General features: G+C 36.0%; 1 protein-coding gene across 1 annotated transcript; it reads left to right on the top strand.

Annotated features, from left to right (window-relative positions):
* Window positions 1-158: 158 nt before the first annotated feature.
* On the top strand, window positions 159-27,778 carry ZUP1 (zinc finger containing ubiquitin peptidase 1). Its single transcript, XM_015137536.3, has 10 exons — window positions 159-365; window positions 1,640-2,212; window positions 7,958-8,068; window positions 9,878-9,999; window positions 12,141-12,309; window positions 16,351-16,539; window positions 16,809-16,974; window positions 21,503-21,654; window positions 23,454-23,674; window positions 27,529-27,778. The coding sequence occupies exons 2-10, from the start codon at window positions 1,654-1,656 to the stop codon at window positions 27,574-27,576; spliced, it is 1,737 nt and encodes a 578-aa protein (XP_014993022.2). The 5' UTR covers window positions 159-365; window positions 1,640-1,653; the 3' UTR covers window positions 27,577-27,778.
* The last annotated feature ends 20 nt before the right edge of the window (window positions 27,779-27,798 follow it).

Below are 27,798 nucleotides of genomic sequence, written 5' to 3'. Positions count from 1 at the left end.
CTCCTAGCAAATCAGGAGCAGGAAACCCGATGGAAGAAGGAAAAACTCGGAAATGGGAGGAATGCAAAAATGACTACATCTCCCAGAATGCACTGCACACAGACCGGCGTCGAGCGGCGCATGCTGGGATTCTTTCCTTTCCGTGGGCGTCAGGAAGTGCTTTTTGAATGAGGTACTGCGGACCGAGGTGTTGGAAGTTCCTAATTCTTTCCTCGTTAACTGTGAAACTCTGCGTGTTGGAAAGGCCTGGCCTCAGTCATCAGGCCGGGAGAGGTATTGGACGCTGCGCACGCACTCCTCTGCCAGCGAGGCCCGAAGGGGAAGCCTAGCGACGCGCAGTGTGGCAGCTGCTGGCCTCTGGGCCGGTAAGAATTGATGGTCCCCTCCCTCATTCCCCAGGCCCAAAGCCTTGACCCACTTAGTGCCTGCTAGTTTCGCGTCCCTGGCTTGTGCCTTTGGCGCGGAACGTTTGGGAGACTCGGCCTTGCGGCATTCTGACTTCACCCACCAAGTGCCTAGCCTGGCACTGGGTACCTTCTTGTCTCTCACTCGCTTCCTCTGAGGCGCCTGGGTACCCTCTTGTCTCTTACCCGCTTCATCTGAGTCCATGCCCAAGTGCATCATTCTGTGTCTGACCGTGTCCCAGCCACCGGAAGAGAATAAACTCCGGGTGTGACTTTAATCCCACTGGGGGCCCGGGAGAACTGCCTTCTAAAATCAGAGACTATATCCATTTGTCTGGAGAGAAATGAGAAAAATAAGGACAATGTAGGGAGGTATTTTAAAGGTAAATTTGTTTAAATGAAGGGAATAGTGCCATTACTTTTCCTGTTTGATTTTAAATAGTCTTTAAACACTTTTATGTCAGTAGTCAGCACTTTATTTGTCCATAAAATCCAAAAGTAACTACCTTTGGATTTTACAGTAGTCTTTGACAACCTCAGAGAGATGAGATACCTTGCCCAAAATGACGAATCTGAAATTATTACCCAGTTCTCTTGACTCTGGAATAAGTGCTTTTTTCTACTATACCACTTCTGCTTTTATTCTTGGGGCTGAGGATACAGGCTGCGGAGCATGACGGGGTTGGCATTTTGGCTTCCACCTTTTTCTGCTTGTGGTGACCTATCTGAGCCAGAATTTCTTTGTGTAGAACGATAATAATAGCACTTAAATTAGTGTGACACATTTAAGGCTGTTTAAGTGTTAAACTCTGCTATTAAGATGTGTTTATTTACCCTCCTCAATATAATCAGCTTCAGTGTTCAGTATTTAGATATATCAGTTGATAAATAGGTTTCTTTTCTTCATTTTTTCTTACCTGATTTATCTTACCTGGACAATTTTTTTAAACGTTATTTTTTCTCTGCCTTGGGCCAGAGACATTTTTTTGAAATATTTTATTTTAAAAATCACTTGTTTTCATTATTGCCTTTTTTTTTGAAAACATAAACTTGAAATTTTGGTTGATATTTATAAATAAGTTTTTGTATTTGAGGAACAGTAAGTACATTGAAAACTTCTTCATCAAAATAATCCAGCGTTAAAGACCAAATAATTGTCTCAAATCATTTTATGAAACACATTTTTCCTTCAAATCTTACTTTGAAATTTAAAATAATGTTATGTTCTTTTCTAGCTACTTGTCATACCATGCTTTCCTGTGATATTTGTGGTGAAACAGTAACCTCAGAACCAGACATGAAAGCTCACCTAATTGTTCACATGGAAAATGAAATTGTATGTCCGTTTTGCAAGTTGTCAGGTGTGAGTTACGATGAAATGTGTTTTCATATTGAAACAGCTCATTTTGAGCAGAATACACTTGAAAGAAACTTTGAGAGGATAAATACTGTACAATTTGGAACTTCAGATAACAAGAAAGACAACACCCTACAGTGTGGAATGGAAGTTAATTCAAGTATTCTTTCAGGTTGTGCATCTAATCATCCAAAAAATTCATCTCAATGCCTGACTAAAGATAGTACTTTAAAACATGAAACCTTTTATTCAGAGAACTTAACTGAATCTAGAAAATTCCTGAAAAGTAGGGAAAAACAGTCTGGCCTAACCGAAGTAAAAGGATCTATTTATGAAACAACGTATGGTCCTCCCGAATGTCCATTCTGTGGAAAAATAGAGGAGCATAGTGAAGATATGGAAACTCATGTGAAAACAACGCATGCCAATCTTTTAGACATTCCATTGGAAGGTAAAGTTTTCATTTCAATGTAAATTATTATAAGTTTACAGCCTCAATTTAATATGTGGTGGTCTAAAAGTTGGTTTGTAAGTCAGCTTACCACAGATGTGTTTTGAAATCCATTTTATGTCTATAGCATTTTTCATTTGCCATTATTGAAATATAAAAGTACATTATGGAAAAGAATTTTGATGCAGATATAAAATGTTTCAGCTACATTGAGAGTAGTTTTGGAACTTTCTGTCTAGTTTCCGGAGGGTATTCTTTTTATTGTCACTAACCCAGTAGCATCTGGACTGTCCTGGACTCTCTGACTTTGCATTGAGTTCTAGTTTGACTCCATTATTCTGTTATGATTGGAGAACAAACTGTCTGTGATATCAGTTCTTTTAAATTTGTTGAGGCCTGTTTTATGGCTCAAGACATGATCCGTCTTGGTCATGTTCCATGGGTACTTGGGAAAAAAAAGTGTATTCTGCTTTGTTGGGTGGAATGTTGTATGTATGTCACTAGATCCTGTTGTTTGTGTTCAGATTATTTATATCCTTGCTCGTTTTTCTATAGTAGAACTGTCTAGTAGTTCTATCAGTTTTTGAGAAGGGGTTGTGAAATCCCTGATTATAATTGTAAATATATCTATTTTTACTTCCAGCTCTGTCAGGTTTTGTTTCATGTATTTTGAGGCTCTGTTGTTGGTGTGTACACATGTAGGATCTTAGGTCTTTTTCTCATTGTTGGACTTTAAGAATTTGTCGGGCCAGGTGTCATGGCTGTTGCCTGTATTCCCAGCAAGTTGGGAGGCCAAGGTGGTCAGATCCCTCGAGCTCAGGAGTTGGAGACCATCCTGGGCAACGTGGCAAAAGCTCGTCTCTTCAAAAAAACAAAAACAAAAACAAAACACTAGCCAGGCCTAGTGGCTTGCATCTGTAGCCCCAGCTATTTGGGAGTCTGAAATAGGAGCATCACCTGAGCCTGGGAAGTGGAGGGTGCAGTGAGCCGTGATCACACCACTGCACTCCACTCTGGGTGACTGAGTAAGACCCTGTCTCAAAAAAAAAAAAAAAAAATTGTTCTGTATTTTGGATACAAGTTCTTTTTTGGATGTGTATTTTGCAAATATTTTCTCCTAGTCTGTGGCTTGTTTTTTCATTCTTTTAACAGTGTCTTTCATGGAGTAGAAGTTTTTAATTTTAACAAAGTGCAACTTGACAATTTCTTCTTTCATGGATCATGCTTTTGGTGTTGTGTCTAAAAACTCTTTGCCAACTTCTAGAAGTTGGATAGTTTTGCATTTTACATTTAGATCTGTGAATTATTTGAATTAATTTTTGTAAAAGGTATGGAGTCAGTGTCTACATTCTTTTTTAGTGCATTTCTCTGATTATGAAATATCTTGTATGTAGTTGTTTTAATTTCCTCTATTATGAACTGCATGTTACATTTTTTGTACACTTGAGTTACATGGATTTTTCACCTGGATATTGTCAAATATTTTTTGAGTTTTTTTCAGTTGCTTTTAAAATATATTCTCAATACTAATCCTACAGCTGTATTCTATAAGATGTTGCTTATCCTTGAATTTTGTGGAGTATTTGAATTTTGTTTTTGTTTTCTATGTATTGTCTAAAAAAGTATTCTTTACTCTGAGTTCAAAAAGGTATTCTCATATATTCTAAAAACTTTAATGTTTTATATTTTCACTTTTTAAAATTTTTTCTGGATTGTGTGTGTGTGTGTGTGTGTGTGTACATGTGTGTATTTCGTGAACTTGGGATCTAATTTTTAGGTTTTCTCTGTACAGAAACCAGATTTATCTCTGATTTATAATATAGTTTCTGTCTTTTATTACATTTTCATATCTGTGTGGGCCAGTTTCTGGTCTCTTACTTCTGCTTTATTTATGTATGTGACTTTTGTTTCCTTATTACACCACCATTTTAATAACTATTTTGTAAAATGTCATCAACATCAGATAGGACAGTTTTTCCCTTGTTCTTCATTTTCATTATCAACTTAGACTTTCTCATTCTTTTGAGTTTTATAGCCATATTGTCAAGTTTCATGAAAACTGTTGTAATTTTGTTTTAAATTAGATCAAAGTACATCTCCCCGTTAATTCAGGTCATCTTTTGTATCCTTTAATACAATTTTGTGTTTTTTTGTTTTTTTTTTTTTGAGATGGAGTTTCGCCCTGTCACCCAGGCTGGAGTGCAATGGCACGATCTCTGCTCACTGCAACCTCTGCCTCCTGGGTTCAGGCAATTCTCCTGTCTCTGCCTTCCGAGTAGCTGGGACTACTGGCACCCACCACCATGCCCAGTTAATTTTTGTATTTTTAGTAGACAGGGTTTCGCCATGTTGGCCAGGCTGGTCTGGAACTCCTGACCTCCGACAATCCACCTACCTCGGCCTCCCAAAGTGCTGGGATTACAGGCATAAGCCACCACGCCCGACTTTGTGTTGATTTTTCATTGTACATTTGTGTTAGCTTTATTTCTGTATAGTTTATAGTTTCTGTTGCTTTTGTAAATTAGATTTTTTCCCTCTCATCTAAGAAACTTTTGCAGTTTTATAGAAACACTGTCAATTTTTATAGATAGTTGAGGTATCTAGTCTTATTCAACTATTACTAATTTTATTTTATTTTATATTTTTTGAGACAAGGTCTCATTATGTCACCCCGGCTGGAGTTAAGTGGCATGATCATGGCTTACTGCAGCCTTGACCTCCTGGGCTCAAGTGGTTCTCCTGCCTCAGCCTCCCAGGGAGCTGGGACTACAGGCCTGCACCACCACGCCCAGATAATTTTTTTTTTTAGTGGAAATGAGGTCCTGCTATGTTACTCAGGCTGGTCTTGAACTCCTGTGCTCAAGCAGTCTTCCTTCCTCAGCCTTCCAAAGTGTTAGGATTACAGATGTGAGCCACTGCATCTGGCCTGTTACTAATTTTAATAATTCTACATTAATTCCCTTGAATATTCTAAGTAGATCATTTTATTATCTGCTAATAATGAAAACTTATGGACTGCTGCAAGGAAAAAAATAAGTGTATTGATTAAAAATGCCTGAAAATCCTTTGCTGACACAATGTTTCCTGCAAGTTTCTCAGGACCAGTAAACTGGTGAATTATGGTAGTCTTATGAGTCTGAATGTTTAGTTGAGTTTAAAAAAGACCTGTTGTCATTAGAAGTACAGAAGTTAAATAGGAAAATAGCTAGGTTTAACCAATGTTCAGTTATAGTAAATGGAACAGGTGAATTTGCAGGTGGTTTTTAGGGAATGATTATCATATAGAGAAGATGCATGGAATCTGGACTAGAAAGTAAAGAAAAACATGAGGGTGGTAATGAATGACAAAAAAATAGGGTTTGTATATTCTATATAGGAGGTTTTAGTTAGGTCAAACAGTTTTTAGAGTGGTAGAATTAAAAGAAGTGAGATGGAAGGATAGGTGGTCGGGAGTGATATTTGAAATTGAGATTTCAGAGGTGGTTCATTTATTAGTGATAACAAATTATGGGTATAATTTTTGTCATTCCGTGGGTAAATTAGGGTAAAGGAAAAGATTATTGGAAATAAAGGCATAGAACTATCCCTATGGATATTGAAGTTGCTAAGAATGATCATAGTATAGGGGCTAGGAAAAGAAGATTTTGATCCAGGTGTTAAAATTGCTGCTAGTAAATGAAAGGAGTGTCTAAGACTTCAGAAAATATTAGGCACTAAGAAAGGTAGGCGATGCCATATTATGGTGACATGAATTATTACAAAAATGGGGCCTAAAACAGGTTTGACAATGATGAAAGGGAGCAAAGGGGATGCCTCTTCTAGTTCTAGGGCCCTGAATTGTGCAAGAAAAGTTGCCTCTGTGTTAGGGGGCTGTAGAGAAAATGGGATGTCATGAACCAACCAGATTTTAGTTAAGAAGGTGAAGTGAATATTCAGAGAAAGATTGTATGTATAGAGAAGCTGACTGATGATAGATGATATTTCTGGAAGGCATTGGGTAGGTATTGGGAGAATAGGAGGGGTAATAGCTTGGGTCAGATCAGTGGATGTCCTTCAGATATTTAAAGATTGTTAAGACACTGCCACTGAACAATTAGATTGGATTCATAGACAGAACAGTGTTGGTGGTTATGTCAACCCTAGATGACTCCACCGGACGATGATGGCTAACCTCTGAGGCATAGTTTAGATTCTGGTGGTAAAAAAGGTATACAGGGATATGAGGTGTAGTGTGGTCTAATGTTGAGGAAGGTTGGTTATCACTTAAAACTAGAAGGGATGGAGGGTTTGGCTTGCAGTAGTGTGATGATCAAAGAGATAAGCAAAGGCCTCCTTGACATTGGCTCCGACTCTAAGTCATATTATGGTAGAGAACTGGCTGAAAGACTTCTCTTATATCCCCCAGCATTACTTATGGAAGCTGTAAACCATTATTTCTTAGTGCAGATTTTGGAAATATTTTTTGAGTGCTTATTAATACTTCATTTTCTCTTGAGCTTTGCCATTGAATTTTTTATTCCAATGATTATATCTTAATATTTTCATTTTTTTCATCTTTCTATTTTTGCTTAGTAACTTTCTGTCCTGGTTTCAAAGATTCAGTTCCCTCCTTTATTTCAGTGAGCATTTCGGACATACTTATTTTACTGTTGATAAGGATGACTGTAGCTCCATTTCTTCACAGGTAACTTTTTCAGTTTATAGATTTCTGGGCTATTTTTCTTGGCATTGCAGCCCCCAATGAGTTTATCAATTCAAATTTTAGTGTTCATCTGTTCTGGGAGTTTTATATAATCCCTTCCCTGTGAAGCAGTTTCATGGTTCCTTCACCCTGGCTGTTCACAGTCTCTGCTTTCAGACCAGGCCTTACATATACGGATTGATCCATGCTTTCACTCTGCGTATACACACAATTCTGGGTCCCTCTTCTATGTCCCCTATCTGCTAGGTCTTGGTCTTATAGATGGACCACTTCTGTTTTTGGCAAGCTAGACCTGTCTGCCTGCAGTGCTATGTGATGGATGTAGCTCTTTAATCTCCTGCTCCTGTGTAGACAGTATTACCCTAATTCCCAGCTTTATGCTGAATGTTTAAGTTCAGCACCTTAGCACTCTGGTGGGTGCTGAGAATTTAGCCCTAAAAACCCATATCTAGACTGGGCCCTACTTACCGCTTTGGTTTTCCTTTCTGCTTCTCTTGTTTTGACTACAGATCTGAATATTTATTATTAATATTTCCTTTTTTTGGAGTGGTGTGAGAGGTTTTGCTATGCTCAGCCTTCTATCTTGACCCTAGAACTGGAAAAATAGCTTTTAAATCCACTACAAAGAGCTTTTACTTATATAAGGTTAATAAGTGGTAGACAGTCTTTGACATGGGGTGAAATACCTAAAAGTTAAAAAAATAAAACCAACTTGGTTAGGCATGGTGGCTCATGCCTGTAATCCCAGCACTTTGGGAAGCTGAGGCAGGAGGATCACTTGAATCCAGGAGTTTGAGACCAGCCTGAACAGCATAGTGAGACCCCAGCTCTTAAAAAAAAAAAAAAAAAAAAAATTAGCTGGGCGTGGTGGCGCATGCCTTTAGCCCCATCTAATTGGGAGGCTGAGATGGGAGGATTGCTGGAGTGAGCCATGATGGTGCCACTGCACTTCAACCTGGGCAACAGAGCAAGACCCTGTCTTAAAAAAAAAAAAAGAATTGAAATTAAAAAATAAAAACAACTTAATTATGTCTCTAATACAGACTGTGATCAGCCACTCTATGATTGTCCTATGTGTGGGCTTATATGTACCAATTACCATATTCTTCAGGAACATGTTGACTTGCATTTGGAAGAAAACAGCTTTTGCCAAGGTATGTTTATATGTTTAAAGATAAAAATATCATTTAATTTCTACTTTCCAGGACACATATCTAATTTTTAGATTTGTGACATGGAAAAAAATATTTAAAAATACATCTTTTCCTTTAAAAGTGTTTTATTTACAAGTTGAGGCCATTTCTTTAGCAGCTAGAAGTAACTGCATATTGTATTTGGTCAGCAAAAATTGTTGAACTAGAAAACTGCCATATGGCACCTAAAATTTGACAAATGAATGTGAACTATATAACCAAAACATCTTTCAATGCATCTTGAGCTGCTTGAGCAGGCTTCTAAATGACTTATTGGTTTTATTGTGATTCTATAAAAGTTTTCCTTTCTCCCCTACGTTTTTTAATAGTGGCTTTGTTTAAGTAATTATTATGGTGTCTTAGAAGTGGAAAAATTCTATATGAATTTTAGAAGCCCACTGAACGAAAATAAAAAGTAGATCCCAAGAGAAACCAATTGTATTTTACCCTATTGCAGTTTTTTAAGGTACGTAGATAGCTTCTATTAAGACAGAGGTCTTTAGTGTCCAGCGTCAATGATCTTAGTACCAGTATCAGTGTTCATGGACAGTGTTACTGCTCACTCACCCTAACCCAAAGTTGAGATTATTGGAGCAAAGATGGAAAAGTCCTCTGCTCTGGTGGTTTCTGAGTGCCTGCTAATTCTTACTCTTATTTATGATAGGCTTTGTATGAGCACATATATTACACTGTAAACGTATAGTGGGTAATAAGAAAAAGATATGGTCTAAGTAAATCACTGTAGATAGCCTCAGGGGACACTAAACATTGAATGTGACTTGTATATCTCCAAGAATGGAAGGGTGACCAAATAGGAAGATGTAGCAGCAGCTGAGAACTTTGAAGGGAAAGGAAGAATATTCAGTGATATAATTAAAACATCAGGTCGAGGGGTTAAGGAGACAAGATAGTGGCCAGAAGCCACTGACAAATGGATCTGGGGGACACTGAGTAGAGAAGATGCAGGGTGACTGTTGCAAAGTTTTACCATTTTCAGGGGCCAAACAGTAATTAAATTATTATCTAACACCTGTACTTTGTAAATGTGTATTTTTATGCTCTTTATTATTTTCTTTTTCTCCCCTAGTATTTCTTGGAAAAATCAATCTGCCTTAGTTATGTTAAGGAGTATCAATGAAGGATGTTACTTAACCTTTTAAAATTCCGGTTTCCTCAGTAAACAATAATATCTACTTCATAAGATTGTTATAAAGATCAAATGATATAATTAATGAAAAGTGCTTGTCACAGCTTAAACACTCAGTGAGGCTGGACATAGTAACTCATGTCTGTAATCTCAGCACTTTGGGAGGCCGAGGCTGGTGGATCACCTGAGGTCAGGAGTTTGACACCAGCCTGACCAACATGGTGAAACCCGTCTCTACTACAAATACAAAAATTAGCGGGGCATGGTGTAAGGCACCTGTAATCCCAGCTACTCGGGAGGCTGAAGCAGGGGAATCACTTGAACCCGGCAGGCAGAGGTTGCAGTGAGCTGAGATCGCACCATTGTACTCCAGCCTGGGCAGTCAGAGCAACACTCCGTCTCAAAAAAAAAAAACAGTCACTATTAGTTGTCATTTAGTTGGAGGTTATTCCTTACTGAAGCAGTTCTAAGTTTTGCTAGATTTGTACTCAGTTCCAAATCATCACAGTCATGAATAAATGGCAAATAATAGCATTTACTCTATTTTAAAAACATGTATTAAATAATAAATAATCTTTGATTATAACAGTTATTTTATTCTGAACATTAAAAATACCTAACAGGCATGGATAGAGTCCAGTGTTCTGGTGATCTACAATTGGCTCACCAGCTTCAGCAAGAAGAAGACAGAAAGAGGAGATCTGAAGAATCAAGACAAGAAATAGAAGAATTTCAGAAGCTGCAGGTACAAAGATTAATAAGAATTATAATATTTTGATTTGGTAAAGTTATTTTTCAAATATGCTTTCAGGACTCCAGTATATTATTTTTGTCCTTGTTATTATTCAAAAAAAAATTTGAACATGTTTGTAACAGCCACCATTTATAAATATTCATTCTAGTCAGGCACAGGAGTAATCACTTCACATATAATATCTCAAAATCTTTACAACAAATTCATGGTTATTTTAGGCTCCTCCACCCCACCTTTTTTTTTCAGATGAAGAAATGGAGACAGAATGGTTAAGTAACTTGCTCAGTGTCAGGCAGCTAATTAGTGATAAAGCTTGTACTCAAACCTGTGTAAGCTGATGGGACAAATTAGGAAACCAAGACTCAGAATTTAAGTGTTTGTATAGATACTTGGAAGTGAAATTTATACCTAGAATTAATGTCTCCTGAGTCTTAAATTATTTTACAGATCGCAATTTGAGGCATTTAGAAAGAACTATTTTATGGGAAAATGCTTTTTTTATGATATTTGAGGCTTCATTTATCTTAGGTGGGTGATTTTACCTGTTGGACTAAACTGGCAGCATCTGCTATATTTTTAATGCATTTAAAATTTTAATGTCTGTTTTCCTTTTTTCAATCCTAATTTGTAGACTGTAGTGTTATCTGTGCTAATAATGCTCATAGATTTTGTTGTTGTTTGTTTGTTTGTTTTTTTGAGACGGAGTTTCGCTCTTGTCACCCAGACTGGAATGCAATGGTGCAGTCTCAGCTCACTGCAACCTGCGCCTTCTAGGTTCAAGTGATTCTCCTGCCTCAGCCTCCCAAGTAGCTGGGATTATAGGTGTGCACCACCATGCCCGGCTCATTTTTTTGTATTATTAGTAGAGACGGGATTTCATCATGTTGGCCAAGCTGATCTTGAACTCCTGACCTCAGGTGATCCACCGCACCTCCCAAAGTGCTGAGATTACAGGCCTGAGCCACCGTACCTGGCCTATTGCTCATAGTTTTTAAATGTTCTGTTTTTAGCGATGATAGGATAGTGCATAAATAAAAAGGGTTTACAATTGAATAGGTTTGAAAGTGTTCAGTTAAACAGGTTTGTATACTTTGGGACTTCTCAAAACCTTTAATATACTAATGTGCATGTACATATCACAATTTTTCCGGACGTATTTGACCTCTCTTTTTTTTCTCAAACATCTCACATGGGTATTGTTGCTTAGAATGTGCTTTGGAAGACCTAATGTAGGATTTTTTTTTCTCACTGGTGACTCATAATACTTGCAAAATAGGAAAGAAAATTGGCTTTTCTTAAGACCTTTATGCCTTATGTAATTTAAAACATGATCAATACAAAAAGTTTCCAATATTTAAGGAGATTATGTAACTTTGCAAGTTAGTCGTTTAGGTATCTGAAAACTTTTCCATGGTTTTATACATACTATTTGAGATTCTCAGTCCAGTGTACAAAACATAGTTCATTTATTGTGTAACATGACTGACTAAATGAATTATGGATTAAGTAGGCCTTTGTGGACTAGATTGGGAACCAAATAACAAGGACTGACAAGTTTCCTTGAAAAAATCCGTAATGCATTCAGAACTCTTCTGCCTCTCCCAATACCTGAGGTAGAAAGACAGGATCCACGAGGTCAGGAGATCGAGACCATCCTGGCGAACACGGTGAAACCCCGTCTCTACTAAAAAATACAAAAAACTAGCCGGGCGAGGTGGTGGGTGCCTGTGGTCCCAGCTACTCGGGAGGCTGAGGCAGGAGAATGGCGTAAACCCGGGAGGCGGAGCTTGCAGTGAGCCGAGATCGCGCCACTGCGCTCCAGCCCGGGCGACAGAGCGAGACTCCGTCTCAAAAAAAAAAAAAAAAAAAAAGAAAGACAGGATCCTCTGCTTTCCCTACTTCAGGAAAAGCAAATCTCTTGCCCCTGAGATTGATTATAAAGAAGTGGTTGCTTATTAAGTCAATACTTTTTTTGTGTGTATGTTATTAGTTTTTGTAAAAATCTTTAAGTTACCTTGTATAAAGTCTATAAACTAGAATGTTTCAACATGTTTCCAAATAAAATTATAATAAGTTTCCATCCTCATAGAGTTACAGGGATGTAAAAAGTCATTTATTTTTATGTTCAATAGAGACAATATGGTTTAGATAATTCTGGAGGATACAAACAACAACAACTACGAAATATGGAGATAGAAGTAAATAGGGGAAGAATGCCTCCATCTGAATTTCATAGAAGAAAAGCTGATATGATGGAATCATTAGCTATTGGTATTGATGATGGAAAAACAAAAACTTCCGGTGAGTACTTAAACATCAGTCATTGTTTTAATATTGCTTACACCACTGAACTAATAATGAGAATCATTTTAATTTTGCCTAATTTTCATAATCCATCTGTGCACATTATTTTTTTTAAAATGTGTCATTTTAAAACCTCTGAATTATTTTTACAGTAAATAATTCACTTAAAAATTTACTTTTATATTGTGTTACTTGACATTTAAAAAACTGCTCTAGACAGTGCTAAGAAAAATATAATGTGAGCCACATATATAATTTTAAATTTCCTGGATCCACATTAACAAAAGTGAAAAGGATCAGGTGAAGTTAATTGTAATAGTTTAAACCAGTGTATCCATTACATTATTATTTCAAAACGTAATCAATATTAAAACTATTACTGAGACATTTTACATTCTTTGTACATTCTTCAAAATCCATTGTGTATTTTCTACTTAACAGCACAACTCAATTTGGCAGCCACATTTCAAATTCTCCATGGTCACAAATGGCTGGTGGCTGTTTTATTGTTTGTACATTTTTAGACACTGACAGCTCTATATACATTGTATCCTTTAACTCAAACATCCTCTCCTGTACTGTTACATATTCCAAATAAGGTCACTGTTGCTTAGAGAAGTTACGGTGACTTTGCCAAAGCAAGGTTACACAGCTGGTTATTCCTAATCATATCTTCCTTGCCCCATAATACGGCTTTTTTCTGACAAGTATTAAAATTTTTTTCTTTGTATATATTAATATATAAACAGACTTTTTATGGAAACAAACTTTGTTACTGCCACCCAGATTTTTTGAATCTTAGTGTTTTGCCATATTTACTTAAAAGTTTTTAAAGCTTCAACACCTTTCATAGGTATTCAAAGCCCTTTATGTACCCTTTTACTGATTCTAATTTGCCCTCCCCACAAGGGAACTATTATCCAGAGTTTGATATTTATCAGTCTCATACATGCTTTAGTACTCTTACCGTGTGTGTACACTTGCATAAAATATTTTGCATGTGTTTATATATAAATGGGATACAACATGTATGCTATAAATTGTTTTGCTCAAGTATGTTGGTTCTTACAGTTCTACTTCATTCATTTTAGCTGCTGTATAGTATTTCCTTGTATGAATTATAGCTCATTTACCTTGTTTTCATATTGATGAACATTTAGATTGTTTCCAGTTTTCTACTCTTATAATTTATTAGCATGTCTCCTCCAGGAGTTTCTCTAGTATTGCATCCAGAACTGGAATGCTAAGTTAAAGGGCATGCAAATCTTCAACTTTGTTAAGGTTATTGGAGAATTGTTTTCCAAAGTGCTTGTAATCTACACTCACACCAGTGTATTTCACACACTGTATGGTGACACTTTTAAATTTTTGCTATTTAACAGGTTATGAGATGATACATGTTTTAATTTGCATTTCCTGGATTACTCCTGAGTTAGTTTCCTCTTGAATGAATTACCTATTCTCTTCCTTTCTCTGTTCTCTATTGGGTAGTTTGTTCTTACTGATTTATAGTAGTTCATTAAGTATTCAGAACACTATTCTTTCATTAGTTATATGAGATGCAAATATCTTTTTCAGGCCTATGGTTTGTGTTTAAATGTTATATATAGTGCCTTTAATTAGACAGAAGTTTTGAATTTGAATATAATCAAAGTTCTCAATCTTTCTATTTAGTATTTGTGTCTTAAGTAACTCCCCCATCTTTAAGATCACAAATATATACTTTTACGTTTTCTTCAAATATTTCTATTTTGCATTTCACATTTTGATTTTTAATCCTCCCAGAATTTATTTGTATGTATATGTTGGAGGGAGGAGAAAGAAGCTAGGAATCTGATTATTTTCTCCTTATTTATAACAGTCCTTATAGCAAGTATGTATTATTCTTATTTATTTCACTACCATTTATTGAATCTATATTTTCTCCACCTATTTGTAATACTGTATATTATGGATTTTCATGTATCCATGAGTCTGTTTCTAAAGGCTGCCTTTATATTTTTTCAGGGGTCTCCACGTAAAAAAGTTCTCACTATGGCATAGAACATCCTCCAGATGTGTGATATGATTCATTAGGGTACAGGAAGAAAACATATCTGTAGAAAAGCACACTGCCCTATAATATAGAAGTGATTTACTGTCAGAGATTTTTATTTTTCATTAATTATGCAAGTGTTAATTAAGCAGCTATCATTTAAAGAGCCTTCACTATTATACTGCAATCTCATTATAATTTTAACAACAGAATATAACTGAAGATAAGTTTACTGTGGAAAATGTCTAAAGAGATTTAGGTGCTAAGGAATAAAAAGTATAAGGAAATTTCCCCCTAAAGCAGTTGTATGATGTTGCTAAGACAGTGTGGCACTCCATCTGATATGTAACATATATACTTAAATATACTAGAATGTTTATTACTTTTCTTTCTATTTTTTCTGTCTGCCACCCCACCTCATTCTTAAAGGGCTGTCTCAAGTCTTGATCTCTTAATCAAAGTCTATATATTAAAATCTACATTTAGCTTTCTTTTTCTGAATTCCTAGGGTACCCATTCATTCCATGCTACAACATTTAGTACTCAGTTATATAGTATTTTAATTGTTGTTTTTCTTGAATTCAAGTCTTTCTAAGTTCTTTGGAAGTGGTTATAGTGATCAGTATTTCTCCTTTTCATGGTGCAAGGCACAGCTACAACTATTGGTTCATTTAATTGTTTTTATTTACTGATCTTTTATTGTCTTTCTTAAAGATAGAAACCCATTTTCTTATAGGAAACCATTCAAGCAAAAAAGATTTAGTTATTGTCTTTGGTGCCACAAGCTATGAGAAAGTTATGGGGAATATAAATAAGATCTCCCTACCCATATAGGCTTCACAGAGTCTGTAGAGCATGTAAATATACACAGAGAACTATAGTATTCTGTGACTGAATGTGGCTAGTACCTTGGGGACACAAAAGCAAGGTTAGAATCAGAAAAAGAGTCTATGAAGACAGTAGCATGTGAAGGATCTATAATTTTGAAACATAAGGAGAGTATACTAAAAGCAGGAAAGGAACAAAGTCAGATGTCCATTGTCCTAACACCTTGTTTTTCCATATTATAGCACTTGTTATAGTTGGGGTCCATGACATTTTAAAGGATATTATCATATTTATCTTTTTGTACTTAGCACTTCGATAGTGCCAGGTGTATAAAAAGTACTTAGCAAATGCTGAATTTGAAAATTATAGTTTAAAAAATTAAATTGAATTAAAACTCCATGGGCCAAATTATGTTTAATGTGTTTAGTTAGGCCACAGCCAAATTTAAAGCAAGAAGAGTAATGTGAAATAAAGGTAAGTTGATAGATAGCTTTCTGTGGACTTCATATAACATAGATTAGAACTATTCTAATTAGGTTTATAAGGCTGTTAATAAGATTCCTAAGCCTATTGTTCTGCCTGAAGAAAAGTTGTCTTCTGTTGTCTCAAACAAATTAATTCATCTCCCCAAATAGCAAAATGGAATAAGTTACTAAAGGGTTGAAATTTAGTGTATTGGAGTATGGGATATGTTTATTATTCATGAAGTTGAGTTTTTAAATGAAAACATTTGTGTTATCTCATGCTTCGAAAATTACAGAATAATCTGCAAAATAAAATCTTAAATTACAAAAAAATTAAAACTGTTAGTAATAGAAAGCTATTAATATTTTTTGATCGGGAGCAAATTGATTAAGACTGAATGATCTCCTGTAGTCTATACAATAAAATGGAGAGACAAGAAGAACATTCATTCAACAGTTGTACTTTATGTGCTGGGCCCTGCAGATGCAGAAAATTTCAATGAACTGTAATAAATAATATGCTAGTGTGAGGAAACTTGGACTATAGTAACAAGCAAGGGCACAAACTAAGGTTATAGCAATAAGAAGGTGAAGAAGATGGAATTGACAGGATTTAGATATGGAGTGTGAAGGAGAGGTTGATACTAAAAATGTATGACATAGTCATATAAAAGTGATAATGACTGCTTCTAAATCTCTTTTCTACTTTAGGAATTATTGAAGCACTTCATAGGTATTATCAGAATGCTGCCACAGATGTGAGGCAGGTGTGGCTTTCTTCAGTGGTGGATCACTTTCATTCATCTTTAGGTGACAAAGGTTGGGGTTGTGGTTACAGAAACTTCCAAATGCTACTTTCATCATTATTACAAAATGATGCTTATGATGATTGCTTAAAAGGTATGTGAAATCTAGTACTCTGAACTTGTCATCTGATAAAATACATATGATATAGAATGATATAGCATACATAATTAATAGCTTTAACAATTAGCAGATATTTATATAAGAAACCTGAATTCTGGTTAGAAGAAGAGAAAATGATAGAAGACGTCAGGAATAACTGTCTTAAAAACTGTAAAGTTCCCCTAGTACATGATGCACTGCTAAATGATATTATTCAGTACTTTATTAACAGTCATGTAATATGTTTGCTTGTGTAATTTTAGGTATGTCGGTTCCTTGCATTCCAAAAATTCAATCTATGATTGAAGATGCATGGAAGGAAGGTTTTGATCCTCAGGGGGCCTCTCAACTTAATAACAGGTTACAGGGAACAAAGGCCTGGATTGGAGCATGTGAAGTATATATACTCCTGACCTCCCTAAGGGTAAAGTATGTACCTTAAAACCTAAATAAATGTTATTTCCCTATCTGGGAGCTTTGTTTTTTAAAATTTTATTTTTTATCAAAGAGATAGTTTAAAAATAAAATTAAGTAGCACTGAATTAAGTAGTATTGAAAATCAGTAACCTATTCACTATCTTGTGCTCTCCTCTACCCTCAAGTCCTGTCTCTCAGAGGCAACTGTCACTTCCATTGTTTTTAAATAGTATGCTTTCATAGCTGTTTCTTGGTTTATGAGTTTTAAGTATTGTCTGTTTTAATATCTTATACTTGTTTACCTTCAATCCTTCTAATATGATTAAACCTCAGTTTTTATTAAAATCAGAGTTTACATCATTTTATAAAGTCAGATTTTATTACACAATTGCATAAATATTGCTTATTGCTGATTTTGTTTTCTAAAATCATTTATAATTCTTTCTTGAGTTAATAATTGTGTTTCCTTTTCTCTTTTACTATAATATGTGACGACATCATGGCCTCAAGTTTTTGCACCCCACCTGTCATGTAATCTGAGGCTCTCCTTATTCTTGGACACATCCTTCTTGGAGCCTTCTGTCCTCTTTGCTCCAATCTGGACTTTTTGCCTTCTAGATCTACAGCTATTATCATGTAGCATTTGTTCACTCTGTGTGTGTGTGTGTGTGTGTGTGTGTGTGTGTGTGTGTGTGTTAGGACCTGGATTTGTCTTGGATTTCATGTCTCTTTTTTAGGTTACTTCCTTTTGCTCGAGCACTTCCTTCATTAGTTTCCTGAGAAAGGGTGCCTAGTCATTATTACTTAAATGATAGTTTGGATGGCTATATTATTCTTAATTCTACAATCATTTTCACATCAAATTAAGTTTCTATTCTTCTGATGTCTAGCGATGAATATTACTATTGAGGATGGTAAGATGTGATCAGATTCTCATTTTTAAAATGTATAACCTATTTATTTTCTATGGAAGTTTTTCCAGTCTTCTCTTAGCCCGTCGTAATTTCATGATATTATGAAATTTCATTGTGGGGTGTAGGGCTTTGATTCATTGTGTTAGGCATTTGTTTTTCTCTTTGAATCTGGAATTGTGAGTTGTCTAAGATCTTAGTTCCATCTAGGATAGTAGGTAAGAGCTTGAACTTTGGAGTGAGACTGCCTAACCTTGATTCATACCTTTCCTACTTAATAGCTGAATGAATGAGCTCATCTGTACCTAGGTCTACCATTGATAAAAGAAGGTATTAATAGTAGTTAGACAATTAAATGGAATAATAAAGTGCTTAGAACTGTGACTGGCACACAGCGTGACTTCAGAGGTTAACTATTGTTGTTTGATAGTTATAATCCCTCCGTTTTCTTTGTGGAACCGTTGATAGATGGCCACTGAACTTCTCTTTTTTTTTAAATTTATTTGAGACGGAGTTTTTGCTGTGTTGCCCAGGCTAGAGTGCAGTGGCGCGATCTTGGCTCACTGCAACCTCCGCCTCCTGGGTTCAAGTGATTCTCCTGCCTCAGCCTCCTGAGTAGCTGGGATTACAGGTTCCTGCCACCATGCCTGGCTAATTTTTGTATTTTTAGTGGAGACGAGGTTTCACCATGTTGGCCAGACTGGTCTTGAACTCCTGACCTCAGGTGATCCATCCGCCTCGGCCTCCCAAAGTGCTAGGATTACAGGCTTCAGCCACCGCTCCCGGCCTGAACTTCTTTACCTTCTAAGTTTATCATGTCTTTTTCTTTAAAATCTTTGCCTTTTGTTTTATTTTCTAGATTTACTCAAATTTATCTCCCAATTACTGTATTGAAATTTTTATTTTCACCATTATGTTAAGGGGTAATTTCACAGCATCATTTTCTTTATGGTTGCAAAATTTCTTCCAATGTTTTCTTTCTATTCCCTGCATTTTGTTTGTTCCATATTAATTTATTTTCATGTCTGTTACTTTAGTCTTTTCTATTTTGAAAGCTTTCTTTTAACTTTTGGAAATCCTTAGTTGTCCATTCAGAGAGTGAAGAATGAAACATTAAAAAGCTGATTTAATGAAACATTAAAAAGGACTGCATAGAGCTTGCAGATTAGCAGATTTCATTTAAAAGTCTTAGGTGGAAGGTTACTATTTGATTGGGGTACTCTCAAAGATCATTATATAGAGAGATCTTTTCCCAGAAGTTATCCAGAGAAGAGTTTTTCACTTTCCTCCCTAGAGTTCCTGCATTAGTGGAGGGGAGAGTTAAGGTGTGATTTGCCTTCGAAGCAAACTTTCAATTAATCTCATATTTTTAGCCTCACTGTTCTCAAACCTTGTGCTTCTAAGCTTTCAGCCTCTCTCTGATTTTGAAACATACAGTCTCCATTTTCTTTTCTTTTTTTTTTTTTTGAGACGGAGTCTGGCTCTGTCGCCCAGGCTGGGGTGCAGTGGCCAGATCTCAGCTCACTGCAAGCTCCGCCTCCCGGATTTATGCCATTCTCCTGCCTCAGCCTCCTGAGGTAGCTGGAACTACAGGCGCCCGCCACCTCACCCGGCTAGTTTTTTGTATTTTTTAGTAGAGATGGGGTTTCACTGTGTTAGCCAGGATGGTCTCGATCTCCTGACCTCGTGATCCGCCCGTCTCGGCCTCCCAAAGTGCTGGGATTACAGGCTTGAGCCACCGTGCCTGGCCCATTTTCTTTTATTTACTTGGATATGTTCTCTGTGCTGCTTTTCATTTTCTGAAGATGTGAGCTTTTTTCCTCTCTATTCCCATTCTCTTTGTCCTTGGATGTTTAAATCATTTTCTCCTTCAGTATTGTGTCATCGGGCTTTTAAGAGGAAATAGAGATAGATGTCTGTGATCATGTTTAATGGAACATTTGCCTTAAGCTTTATGGCTTTGTATTTTCTTTTATGTTTGTTTCTAAGTTATTTAACCAGTGTATCACATTCTTTTTACCACATTAATTGATTAGATTCAGAGGTAAAAATATTTCTTTCGTTTATATAGAAAAACTAATATTGTGTGTATATATAATAACTTAAATTTAAAGAACTATTTTAATGCCCTCTAAATTTATTTCTGCTTTCCTCCTTTTTCTTTTTGCCAATCTGTTCACACTTTCAGATTATATATACTCTGTCATGTTTTGATGTTTTGAGTTTTAAAGTAATTCTTTTTCTTTTTCTTTTTTCTTTTTTTTTTTTTTTTTTTTTTTGAGACAGAGTCTGTCTCCAGTTTGTCACCCAGACTGGAGTGCAGTGGCGCAATCTTGGCTCCCTTCAACCCCTGCCTCCCAGGCTTAAGTGATTCTTGTGCTTCTGCCTCCTGAGTAGCTGGGATTACAGGCATGTGCCACCACACCTGACTAATTTATTTATTTATTTATTTTTATTTTTAGTAGAGACGGGGTTTCACCATGTTGTCCAGGCTGGTCTTGAACTCCTAGGCTCAAGCAATCCACTTGCCTTGGCTTCTTAAAGTACTGGGATCACAGGCATGAGCCACTGTACCCAGCTGTAATTTTTGTCCAGCTTCTTTCTTGGTACCTTAAATAATTTAGAAAGCTTTTTTATTAATATATTGTGAATATGTTTAACAGTTATTTACATGTCTTTTTGTTGCTCTCTATATGAATTATACTCTGTAGGGTACTGTTTAATTAGTATTCTAAATGTAAATATGCAAACTGCTAACCCCAAAACATTCTTTTTACTTATAAACAGTTTATCCAGAAGTTTATTTGAGCACTTAAAACCCAGTAACCAGCATTAAATTTGCTGAGGCTGAGGTTAGCAATTTGAATGTTTTAGAGATTTTATTGCCAAGAGAAACAACGACAGGATATCTGTGCTGTAGTTTAAAGTGATGATAAAGCTGTCGAATGCTTTTTAGTTGTACCTGACCTTTCAAAAACAGTCGTTGAGTAGTATAACCAGTGTTTCTGGTTAAAAAATTGTTTATTCAAGGGTGACTTACTCTTGAAGGAAGAATACCGCAGTGGTCTGGTGGAAAATAGGAGATACATGTATAGATGTGGGTACACACACATTTTTTATGATCTTTGCAATTATTTTCTGTTACAGAGATTTGAAGTATTTTGGGTCTATTTGATATATACAAATGGCTAATGAATTAAAATCAGAAATCAGCTTCTAACTGATCATCAGGGTTAGAAACTAGAATAAATACTGTGAAAAAATTATGTGTAGATGACTTTTTAAAAATCAAGTATGGTCATTATTTACTATTCATGGAGATTTTATTTATCAGAAAATGTTTGTAACCTTTAGGTTAGTCAGCAGACTTAATATGAAGTTCTTTAAATAGGTAGCTAGTTAGAGGAATAGTTAAACAGGGAGAATTGTTAAATAGTTATCCCCCACAAAAAGGAGTTTTTGAGAGAAATAATAAAAATTTGTATTTACTTTTCTTTCTTCTTTTACAGGGAAGTAATGGCTAGAAAAAGTTAGTTCTAAACTAAGAATTTGTTGTATTTGATAACTCCATCAATGAAAATATTTTAAAATGCCCTTTAATAAATATGCATTTTGTCAATTTTTAATAGGTGTCATATTGTTGATTTTCATAAGTCAACTGGTCCTTTGGGTACACACCCTCGCTTATTTGAATGGATATTGAACTATTATTCTTCAGAGGGGGAAGGGAGTCCAAAGGTAGTGTGTACATCTAAACCTCCTATCTATCTTCAGCATCAAGGTTAGTATTAATATAACTCATACTTGACAAAGTTATTTGTAAGATAACAAATTGTTGCTTTTAGACAGGTTAAGGTTTCTGTTTGTTTGTTTTTTTAGAGAGAATTTCGCTCTGTTGCTCAGGCTGGAGTGCAATGGCACATTCTTGGCTCGCTGCAACTTCCACCTTCCAGGTTCAAGTGATTCTCCTCAGCCTCCTGAGTAGCGGGGATTACAGGCGCCTGCCATCATACCTGGCTAATATTTGTATTTTTAGTAGAAACGGGGTTTCACCATGTTGGCCAGGCTGGTCTGATAATAGCAGAGAGTATTATGACATTAATCTGTCTAATTTTTCAGAGCTCCTTTGACAGTACAATACTGTCTTAGGAAATTAAGATTGATATTTCTACAGTACTTTGTTGGGTAATGAAGGTTGATATTCCTGACATCTTCAGGACCTTTTGCACTTGTTGTTTTCTGTTTTTGGTTCACTTGTCCTTCATTGTTCATCCCTTATCTTCTTGGGTCTTTACCCACATGTCACTTAAGTGAGGCCTTCCCTGACCTTGCCTTACCTTACTTAAAAGTGGAACTCAAGGCCAGGCATGGTCACTCATGCCTGTAATCGTAGCACTTTCAGAGGCCGAAGCAGGAGGATTGCTTGAGCCCAGCAGTTTGAGACCAACCTGAGTTGACATAGTGAGACCCTGTGTCTACAAAAACGTAAGAAAATCAGCACATGCCTATAGTCCTAGCTACTCAGGAGGCTGAGGTGGGAAGGTCAGTTGAGCCCTGGAGTTGGCGGCTATAGTGAGCCATGATTCTGCCACTGCACTCCGCTGTCTCAAAAAAAAGTACAACTCGAGGCCGGGCGCGGTGGCTCAAGCCTGTAATCCCAGCACTTTGGGAGGCCGAGATGGGCGGATCACGAGGTCAGGAGATCGAGACCATCCTGGCTAACACGGTGAAACCCCGTCTCTATTAAGAAATACAAAAAACTAGCCGGGCGAGGTGGCGGGCGCCTGTAGTCCCAGCTACTCGGGAGGCTGAGGCAGGAGAATGGCGTAAACCCGGGAGGCGGAGCTTGCAGTGAGCTGAGATCCGGCCACTGCACTCCAGCCTGGGCGACAGAGCGAGACTCCGTCTCAAAAAAAAAAAAAAAAAAAGTACAACTCATCCCAACATCCCACCACTGGCATTTTCTTCATTTATTTACATCGTTTCTAGAGTATCTCTTCCTATTAGGATATAAGTTCCAAGAAGGCAGGCACATTTGTCTGTTTTGTCTGCTGTTATATACCTTTGTGCTTGGAATAGTACTCCGCACATAGATACTTGGTAAATTATGAATGATGGTTTGGATTGACAGGAATAAACAGAAGTAAATATTAGGAATTTCATTGTTTAGGGATACAAACTATAAGAGGTTAAGCTTCCTCCACTGATTTCTAGCATTTATAGATTTACTTTTGTTTACCTTTTGGAATCATGAGAATTTTGTTCTAGAACAGTTTTTGTTCTTTCATTTGAGATAATTTGAATAAGAAGGATCAAGGGATTGGGAAAGGAAAAGTAAAATATTTGGCAGAATAAAAGCAGAGTTTTTTTTTGTAATGAAGCCTTTAGAAAACTAAAGTTAAATGAAAAAACTGAAGTAGAACTAAACTCTTATGTCTTAGGAGAACTCAGATACATATGTGTCAGAGAGTCCGACTATATATTCTAAACACACATATGCTCACACAGCATATATACAGAGACTATTTGTATAACTGTAAGTAGATGTGACATATGTATAACAAAAAAATCTTTTGATAGGTCACAGTCGAACTGTTATTGGAATTGAAGAGAAAAAAAACCGAACATTATGCTTACTAATATTTGATCCTGGATGTCCTTCTCGAGAAATGCAGAAATTGTTAAAGCAAGACGTAGAGGCTAGCAGTCTCAAGCAACTTCGAAAATCTATGGGAAATTTAAAACATAAGCAATACCAGATAGTGGCAGTAGAGGGTGCTCTTTCTCCAGAGGAGAAAGTTGTAAGTATCTAAATATTTATATGTGAAGTTTGAATGAGATGAACTTAAAAGTTTAAAACTTTTAGTTTAAAATCAATGTTATCACTTTTTTCTTTTTTTTTTTTCTTTTTTTTTCCCTCTTTTTTTTTTTGGAGACAGGGTCTCACTCTGTTGACCAGGCCTGAGTTCAGTGGCATGTGGTCATGACTCACTGCAGCCTTGACCTCCCAGGCTCAACCGATCCTCCTGCTTCAGCCTCCCTAGTAGCTGGGACTACAGGCACATGCCACCACACCCGGCTAATTTTTATATTTTTTGTAGAGACGAGGTTTCACCATGGTCCCCAGGCTGGTCTCAAACCCCTAGGCTCAAACGATCTGCCCACCTCAGCCTCCCAAAGTGTTGGGATTACAGGCGTGAGCCACTGAGCCTAGCCCACTTTGTATTCCTTAGTACCTTACTCTGTTTCATTAAGTTTGAAAAGACATTTGGTTTTATATGTTTTTAGTTTTCTGGAATGAACATATTTATATTTGAAATGGTACTTTAATGACTTTCTATACTTAGAGCTTCATAAAAGTATTTAATGTCAGGTGAGCAATGAATAATAGAAACATATATAAGAAAATCTAACTTAATCCAAGGAGACCTAACTCTTATTGGTCTTATAATTATGGTTTATTAATATATGATTCTTGTGATTCCTAAGGCTCTATTTTATGCACTTGGGCTTATTGGATATTCACATTTCTAGAATTTAACTTCATTAGAATTTCCTCTTGTCTTTATTCCTTGCAGTTAAGTGATGCGCACAATATTACAGAAAAATTTCTAGGAATTGAATCCTAGCCACTACACTGTCAGGGAGGGACATAATATTATAGAAAAATTCCTAGGAATTGAAAATTTTCCACTTGATATGATAGCACATCAAGTCTAGAAAATGTGTAAACCCTAAATTAAGAAAAAAAGCTCCAGAATACTTCACATTGATTTATTTCCCTCTAAAGAGAAAAGACACTGAAGACTAGAGACAAACAGTTATGGAGAATAATGGGATCATGGGGGAAAGGACTATAAGTTTTTGAAATAATGGAGCTAGAGTAATCTTTTCAGCCTCGTAACATGGGATGTAAAGGCAAGGATTGTTTAAGAGGTTCTTTAAGTTACTTATGATACATTAAAAGATTTCTTTGTAATGATTTAAGTATAAAAATTGCATTCATTTTTTTTAACCCTATCATTAAATTGTCCAGAGAAAGTTAAAGTTTTGTTTTAATTATTTTAAAATACCAAGATGCTTACTCACCAATGTACACATTGAGAACATTTCATACATTAATTTTTTTTTTTTTTTTTGGAGACCAACACTCACTTTATCACCCAGGCTGGAGTGCAATGGCTTGATCCCAGCCCACTGCAGCCTCTGCCTCCCTCCCCGATTCAAGTGATTCTCCTGCCTCAGCCTCCCGAGTAGCTGGGATTACAGGCATGCACCACCACGCCCAGCTAATTTTGTATATTTAGTAGAGATGGGGTTTCACCATGTTAGCCAGGCTGATCTTAAACTCCCAACTTCTGGTGATCCACCTGCCTCGGCCTCCCAAAATGCTGGGATTACAGGCGTGAGCCACCATGCCCAGCCACATTAATTTTTTTAACCCTATCATTAATTTGTCCAGATAAAGTTAGAGGTTTGTTTCAATTATTTTAAAATACCAAGACACTTGCTCACCAGCGTACACATTCGAGAGCATAGGTGTGGTTAAATATTACTATGGAGTCTTGCTGAACATTTTAGTTAGCTGTTATCTTTCTGGTCTTGGAAATGGAGCTGTTTATGGTGTTAGAATACTAAAAATGTGCTCTCTGCACTGTATATTTGATGTTCTAGTTTTCTGAGTCATGAACAGTAGCTGTGCTTTAACTGTAAGAATCGTAACTTGGCTAACAATGTGTAACACTGCCAGATAGAAAAGGAATAACAATAATAAATATAATAAGATTTTAATTATAATAGATTGAAATAACACTTGTCTAATGCTTATTCTGTACTATGGGCTATCCTAAGCACATTACATATGTTAACTAATTTAATCCACACAACAGCCCTATAAAGTAGACACCATTATTAATCTCCATTTTATAAAAGAGGATGCTGAGGCAGAGAGAAATTGTATTCCTAAGGTAGCACAACTGCTAAATAGAGAGTCAGGATTCCAATTTAGGCAGTTTGCATCTGGAGCCCTGCCCTATATTGCCTTTTTTGTAAGGATACAAAACCTCATAGTCATGTTTGCTGAGCTTTTGTATGAACAGTTTCACATTTCTTCTTGAAAAGATATTACATTTTGAAAAATGAAAAAAATTTAATCTTACTAGTTTAATATAACTTATTTTTTTTAGCATCTGTTTCTTACAGTGATTCTGTCCTTTTTAACAGTACTTTATACTGTAGGAATTCAGCCAATATTAATGTGCCAAGTGTTTTGCAGATCATCAGGTGGAAGTCTGCAGCTTTATCTAAATTAGGGCAGAATAGTAATTTTACTTTTATTTCATATTAGCTTTTATAACTAATTTTTTAAAAGTCTATTTCTTCAAAGCAATAACTACAATTTTTTAAATTATAGGATTAAAAACAATTTTGATAGTTTATGGTATCCCAAAATATATTTATAACTGCATTTTATGTTTTGTTCTTCATATTTGTACTTATGATGAGTTCTGATCTTTTAATAATCATTCAACTATTATAGAAAAAGAGTGATTGGTTTTCAAAAATTTTTTTTTATCTTGGCCACTGTCTTATAATTACCATAAGACATTTCTACCATAGATATGTTTTGAGTGTCTACTAATTTTAAACCCTGTTCTAGATGTTGGAGCACTTGTTTAGGTGAAGGGATTTATTTTAGACTATATCACCTAATGCAGTTCAGTTAAATAGTAAATACAAATTTATGCAATAGCCATGTTCCTTAATTCTTTTTCACATTATGATATGCAGTTTTATTTTTATTTTTATTTTTTATTTTTATTTTTTTGAGACGGAGTCTGGCTCAGTCACCCAGGCTGGAGTGCAGTGGCTCGATCTCGGCTCACTGCAAGCTCCGCCTCCCGGGTTCACGCCATTCTCCTGCCTCAGCCTCCCAATAGCTGGGACCGCCGCCACGCCTGGCTAATTTTTTGCGTTTTTAGTAGAGACGGGGTTTCACCGTATTAGCCAGGATGGTCTCAATCTCCTGACCTCGTGATCCGCCCACCTCGGCCTCCCAAAGTGCTGGGATTACAGGCGTAAGCCACCGCGCCCGGCCGATATGCAGTTTTAAAGTTACCCCACTATATTCTTAATTTTCCATTGTGTCATTCTTGTATTCTCAGCTTGATTTAACTTAGTTTTAATTTAGCTTGGTTTGACATGTCTTGATTTGGAACTCAGGTTTTGAAAATAGCACAAACATTGAAAATTTTTTTGAAGTGACGTTTTTAAGACTATAATGAGGGATATGCATAATGTTTATAAAGTTTCTCTCTGCACAGCCCTGTCTTCCTCTAGCCTCCTCTGTTTTTGTTCATCTCTCTCTGACTTTGAGCCAGCATTTTACTTTTGACTCATTATTCCCTAAAAAAGTGACATTTTCTATTTCATACTGTTTTGTCTTTATCTCGATAGGAATTTTCTTTGTTTATGTCTTGACTGGAAAAATGTTTATTCCTAACTTTATAAGTTTGAGAATACAGTTTTTCTTTAGGAATTTTCATTATTATCTTGAAAAAAAAATCCAGATTTTATTTTTTATGTTAGAATGACAACACATATTCTAATTAATTGACTTATAGCTTAAAATTGTTTTTTAAAATTTCTTTTCAAGGCCAGGAGACAAGATTCTCAAGTCTTTACAGCCGAGAAGATTCCTTGAAGAATCAAGCATTTCAGTACTTGAGAACAATGCTTTGTTTTCTAAATGTAGATATTGAACTCCTTAACACAATTATGAATCTGTGAATTCTCTAAGTCTTAACATAATTTAATTTCTAAAATGCCTGTGTTAATTAAGTTATACCTATCATACTTCATTGTTTGGTAAGTATTTCAATAAAATGTCTTGTTTTTGCATTGTGGATTTTGTTTTTCTTATCTA

This window comes from Macaca mulatta, chromosome 4 (genome assembly GCF_049350105.2).
Source record: "Macaca mulatta isolate MMU2019108-1 chromosome 4, T2T-MMU8v2.0, whole genome shotgun sequence".
NCBI lineage: Eukaryota > Metazoa > Chordata > Mammalia > Primates > Cercopithecidae > Macaca > Macaca mulatta.
Note: the sequence above shows the minus strand (reverse complement) of the source record. Positions and strands in the feature narration are given on the sequence as shown.

Bases quoted from the DNA above. Each gene is read 5' to 3' on its own strand.
- ZUP1 (XM_015137536.3), top strand. From the start codon at position 1,654: ATGCTTTCCTGTGATATTTGTGGTGAAACAGTAACCTCAGAACCAGAC. The intron at 10,000-12,140 runs GTACAAAGATTA...TATGTTCAATAG, and splicing joins AAGAATTTCAGAAGCTGCAG to AGACAATATGGTTTAGATAA. The intron at 21,655-23,453 runs GTTAGTATTAAT...ATCTTTTGATAG, and splicing joins TATCTATCTTCAGCATCAAG to GTCACAGTCGAACTGTTATT.